This window comes from Schistocerca nitens, chromosome 9 (genome assembly GCF_023898315.1).
Source record: "Schistocerca nitens isolate TAMUIC-IGC-003100 chromosome 9, iqSchNite1.1, whole genome shotgun sequence".
In the NCBI taxonomy this organism is placed as follows: Eukaryota; Metazoa; Arthropoda; class Insecta; order Orthoptera; family Acrididae; genus Schistocerca; species Schistocerca nitens.
The window spans coordinates 61,840,849-61,847,103 of NC_064622.1; the positions used below are offsets into that span (position 1 = coordinate 61,840,849).

Here is a 6,255-nt window from a genome sequence, read left to right on the forward strand (position 1 = left end):
GTGAGATTTTGGCAAATGATACCACACAAAGAGGAGAATATTTCGTCATATCATTATTACGAAAACTTCATTATCTACTGTGTTATTCCACTAACTACAGACTTTTTCAATGAAAGAATGTAACTTTTAAGGGCCATCGAAAGGGTTTTGAAACAGTATAAGTGAACATATTAAAGGTTTTTTAAGGTGGATGTGCTTTTTAATAATCTATTGACCTTATTTTTCCTCAGTCTCTCACTTAATAAATCACTGTTCCAGAACTTTCTCGCAGTTGTCTCTGCACAACGCGTTAGTGAGGCGAGACATTGTAAACTCTGCTGTTTTTTGTCAAAATAAGAAAATTTTAACGTTACAGCCAGAAAAATGTGTAGGTTTTACTCAAAATTCGCCACTCATGGCGCTTCTCTGAAAGTTGCAAATGGTTAACAAGCCATGTGAAAATAAATCCCTACATTTTTGGCGGCTTTCTTTTTAGATACTAACCACAGCAGAGGTGACTGATCTTTTTGAATGGTCACCATGATAGTGAGGACGTTGAGGGGCCCCACTTAATATTTACAAAAACTGTAACCTTAGGATTCAATTTAGAATGGCACCTCCCCTCCAGCGCTCCACATTTCCCCTACAGCGCCTGCCCGTAAGACCACTACTGTTCTCCCCACGTGTGCCACGCAGTTTGCACATCTACTGACCACGGTGGAAAGGCGGTGAGGAAGGGTCTTGGTCGGTAGAGCACCTGCCCACAAAAAGCAAAGGCCCCGAGTTCTAGTCTTGGTCTGGCATACAGTTTCAATCTCCCAGGAAGTTTCATACTTGTACACACTCTGCTGTAAAGTGAAAAATTCATTCAGAACCGATAAATTTATTCAGGTGAATTTTATACATCATGGATGCAGTTGAACTCCATGACTGTTCCCTTGTAGGGGGAGAATAATAACCGCTACCAGGCACAAAATATTGTTTAACGCGTGAATGGTTCCCAGTTTATGCCCATCTTCAGTTGGTTTTATATTCAATTAAATGTTTCAGTGCCCTGTATTGGAGATCACTGTTGAAATAAAAAACAAATAATGTGATGATGACTAAACAGGTCAATTTGAAACAATTGGAAGTTTCTAAGCGGCATGTGTTCTGAAGTATTAATCTTCTTAACATACAGCTGGAGTATCCATAGTATTTTCACATTACGTTCGTCACTTTTTTCTCACAAATATAACTCGATTTTTTGCACATTAACTGTACATAATTCATCACGGTAAATACTGGTACCTCCACGTTATATCTTTTATACAGTAAATGTCAATAACTGGTGACTGGTAGTGGTTATTATTCTATACACTATAAGTTTATTTCACTTTTAATCTAGATCGTGGTATGTGAATGTCTAATCTTTTCATTGTTTTTTTTTTTTTTGAAGGTTTATTAATAAGGTCTCCAAAATTTATTTGCACGGGGCCCCCAAAAACCTTAGTTACATCACTGCCTGCTGCTTGCCAGATGAGCTGGTTTTCAGGTCGGATGCATAAACTACGCCTATCAAATTACAGTGGTGTTCAAACCGACCTTTGGGGTGATTACTACTACACATCTAAACCAATGACTATCGCTAATGATTTATCTGTCGATGGGACATTAAACATTAGTGAAGAAATTAGTTTGTGCTGTCTAATCACTGAGGTGTTTCTTGTGATTTTCGTAAAGGGTTGCCAAATAACTTAAAAACCAATTAACATCGGATGTGGAGTATTGTTGGTTAGTCTGTGACTCTTTCCAAGCCGTGGTAACAAAAGAGATAACCGTGACGTATGTAGAGATGAAGAGTAAAACTGTGCATATCAAATGAACATTGTACAATGGGAGCAACCAGTGAGGCAGTCCCGTGTTTAGACGCTGACCTCAAATTCTGTCCGACCATCCTGATTTAATTTTTTCGCAGTTTGGCTAAATCATTCACGCAAATGCCAGGATGGTTCTTTCATCATAGTCATACTGATGAAGCTTACTTATATATGAACATTTTTGATCTATTTATTTTCATTGTATTATGACGACAAATCCTAACATGATACCTGGATGAATGAATGACTATATAAGTTATCCAGAAAACAACTGAGTTAGTCGCCACATGGGTCATTGTGAAAGCGCCATAAACATGATCAACAAACTTGTTTGAGACTTTACAGGCAAGACGAAGGGGATCATAGAAAACCAATCTCTTAAAATTCAAGAACATACATATTTTATTTTATGTATCATTTATTTCATTTACTGCACCACCAGTGTTCATCTTTCTGTGCTTAATGAAACGACTTGTGTGTGTGTGTGTGTGTGTGTGTGTGTGTGTGTTTGTGTGTCTGCTCCCACACACACAAATTTCTCGTAATGACCTTTTTAGTGAAACGATAGAAATTTCTTAACTGAGTCCATACCACTTACAATCATTAATTAATAGTTTATTTTTGCACTGTTCACAATTTGGGCTTCAGACCTTCTCCCAGCACCAGTCGTGGGCAATTTGGTGATCAAAAATTTGTTTTTTGGGGAGGCGTAGAGACAGTCATTCTCTCTGTGGCCCATTAGCGTCTGGAATAGGAATTGGGCTGGATAATGGCGTTATAACACGAAGTACTTTGTGCCACTCGTCTTAATATGACTTCATCACTACCGATACAGATACAAATATAACAGCAGTAATACAAGCTGGAATACAGACGCAGATGAAATAATTTAATACGTTTAATCATTTTACGATTAAAGGCTCTTGATATTTTGTTTAACATATTTGTAACTCTTATTCACTCAAAACATAAAAAAGCGTATCAACATGCAAATTTTTACCCGTTGACCATACTCATTTGCTTTGGGCTGACAGGTAAGAACTTATTTCGACCTGTTTACTAAAAAAATAATAATTAAATACAATGCATACTAAAGATGGGTCAAAACACGGACAGGACAATGGTATATCCTCCAATTTTCAATAAAGAAGTAATTGTTGTGAGAATAAATTAGGAATATAACTACAGAAGTGATTATCTCTCAGAAGTATCACGCTGCTCTATCTTTGTCATTATCTACAAATTTTTCTACTGCATCTTTAAAGAGCGCTAGAAGAAAATTTTATATCACACTACCTTAAAAAACGTGAAGCAACTGTCAGTCCGAATGTTCATTTGACTTACCGAACCACCTTACAGTGGATTTTCAGCTACGGTTCAATCTGTCTCTATTCATGCTGTTTACAGAACTTTGACAGAGATAAAACTCACAAGCACAAATCCTAAGACCGAGCGAGGACACATCGAACATTTACTTCACAAAAAGACTATTTACGGTGCGTCGATTGCAGAATCTCATCTGGCGTTCAAAGTGTATTTAGACTCCGGCTAAGCAGAATTTTAGAATCAAATGTGGAATATGATACCTTTAATGGCATTTGGTAAACGACTTCAGTGCTAGCGTAAGGCACGCTTGTAATACTGCAGATCATATAGGGCTATTAATATTTAATACGGAAATAAGCGAAAGCTATAGGAAGTGGTTTTCTGCTGTAATGTGAAATGAATGTGAACAAAATTTTAGTCATGATCTGATAGGAATTTTACCGGTGCGCATTGAAGAAGCACACGAATTAAAACGTTCTGTGAACAGATACGCAGACTGCACAACGAATCTCAAGCGAGAAGGTAGGAGTTTTGTGCGTGGTACGGAAATAAAATATACAACCTGAAGGGCAAAATGCTTTCATTCGATTGATCGAGGCTGTGAAACTTTGTACGAAAAAAGGAATTAAATACAAATAAACTCGACTATATCAACAGGGCTGTTAAAACTCGACTGGCCTATAGTGAAGAATATGAATTTCTGTAAAACGAGAGAAAACAACGTATAACGAGGAGGGTGACGACATAACCTATCGGATTTGACCGGAGTCACAAACAACATGGCGACAGTCATAGCCCTCTTGATTTATTTATTTATCTCTCCGTGTTATGGAGATTTACAGAGTAAGCGTGCATTTATCAGTGAATTTCATAATTAGTTTTAAAATTGCGAAATTATTTTCATGAAGTAGAGATGGTATCTTTGGTATACTTGTAGGCCTACGTAATGAGTATAGCTAGAATGACGTCATACAATAAGGTGTTATACTTTTAAAAATATCAGATTAACGAAGGGGGGATTGAGGTACTAGTGGAACCTTTCTTATTACTTATTAAAAGTAATCAAATATATAAAACTGACAAAAATAATTTGGATTCGGAGTAGTAGGTGTACCGTTATATAAAGTTTGCATCTACAGCTCCACAGTCACATAGCTATGCACTTAAAATTCGAAATATGAAACAAAAAATCGGACAGGTTTGTGAAAAATAATGGTTGCAAAACAATCCATAATTAACCGTAAAAACGAGCGGCGTCAGTAATTTCAGAAACCGTCATTATAATTATTACATTCATTACGTTCTCTGCATCACTGAATATTCACAACACGGCACGATAATGATACTCAATAAAAAGCAAGTACGGAAAAGGAGAGAGGTTGATGAGTCCTCCTTATCGTTTAGTAACGGTAGATATGGCAGTTACTATAAGGAACAAGAGTGATAGGGCTTACAGCAAACCCCGTCTCTCTCACGTATACTACGCTGTCATGTACCAAACTATTAGAACGGTATAATGCTACGGAATTGACTCAAGGACCTTGCACTGGACGTCCTCCACATTTGCCGGGCTTTTATAGGAAATGGACAACAAAAATCCTTAAGCACAGGCATTGTTATTATATAAACCAAAAGCAATCCGCTATGAGACAGAAGAACTCCTTCATGGAATAAACTTCAGGCAACAAGATATTATTTCCCATCGGAAAGTAGCTAAACGATATACAATAAAATAATACAATAAGTCTTTCAAAGGAAAACATAAGATATTATCCTACAAATTTGTCTTACACACGTCTTGTTTCACTGACTCTACTTTTTGCATGAGTGATTTGCCACAGTGGCATCATTTCCAAAGGTCGAGACTCACACTGTCGTTACGAGCACACTACAGCTTTCTACCGCTTTCATAAAATATTAAGAAGGAACATTTCAACGATTCATCAACAGCCATGATGGCACCGGCGTTGGCGTATTCTCCACAGTAGTTAGGTGCTGAGAATATCGTCACTAACTGTCGCTGTGCGAAGAACTGGTAACCGTTCTCCACTACCTGGTGAGCTCTGCAGACGAGGTCGAAATCGTACTGGCGCAGGAACTGCTCGACAACATCAGCTCCGAAAGTCACAGAAATACCCCTCTCTTCGTTGGGGCCCCAGCCGGTTATACTGCCGTCGGGGTCAGACCACAAGAGGTCACAGAGTAATCCTTTATCTGGCACATCTGTCGGCCTCATTATCTCACGTATTTGGTTGAGGTTACGCAGCTCAGGACTTAGGCCAGCGTGGCAGCAGAAAATCCTGTCGCTTACCACCGCAGCCACCGGCAAGCAGTTGAAGCAGTCGTTGAAAGTCTTCCACACTTTCACATTGTACCGTCTCTTGCACTCGTCGTAAAACCCGTACACCCCGTTGATGCCCGCAGCCTCGTGGTTCCCTCTCAACAAGAAAAAGTTCTCCGGGTATTTGATTTTGTATGCGAGCAAAAGGCATATCGTCTCCAGAGACTGTTGTCCTCTGTCTACGTAGTCACCGAGGAAGAGGTAATTCGAATGCGGTGGGAATCCGCCACGCTCGAACAGCCGCAGAAGATCTACGAACTGACCGTGTATGTCGCCACAAATATTTAGCGGAGCCTCCAATTCCAGCAGCGTCTCCTGTGACAGAAATATTTCGCGTGAACTCAGACACAACGCTCTCATTTCTCCTTCTGTAAGGGCAGCGGCTTTACAGCGTCGATTTCTGTGAAAGCACAGTAGACGATCTATAAGACTATCGATAGAGATTTCTGGTTCAATTTCAGCCATAGGAAAATCATTACCAATGGCACGTAAGTCTACATTTTCCAGTGAAGTTTCACTCCATGTCTTGAAACCATCAAGAAAAACAAATTTTGGTGGCGAGTCTTCGTTCACAACAGCACCAACTCGAATCGTCGCACTTTATTTGCATCATCTGCAACGTCTTCCCAATAACGCAACACCGTAACTCAGCCTCAGGGGCAGATATTGCCAAACTGTGGAGCTATTTGAAACAAGTCGTAGGCGCGACGCACATTTCTCAGCGCCTTCGGCGCAGCGTCAATAAGGGCC

At 39.4% G+C, this 6,255-nt stretch overlaps 1 protein-coding gene across 1 annotated transcript; it reads right to left on the minus strand.

Annotated features, from left to right (window-relative positions):
* Positions 1-5,052: 5,052 nt before the first annotated feature.
* LOC126204001 (serine/threonine-protein phosphatase PP1-gamma catalytic subunit-like) lies at positions 5,053-5,970 on the minus strand. Its single transcript, XM_049938432.1, has one exon. It carries the CDS (start codon positions 5,968-5,970, stop codon positions 5,053-5,055), a length of 918 nt encoding a protein of 305 aa, XP_049794389.1.
* Between the last annotated feature and the right edge of the window lie 285 nt (positions 5,971-6,255).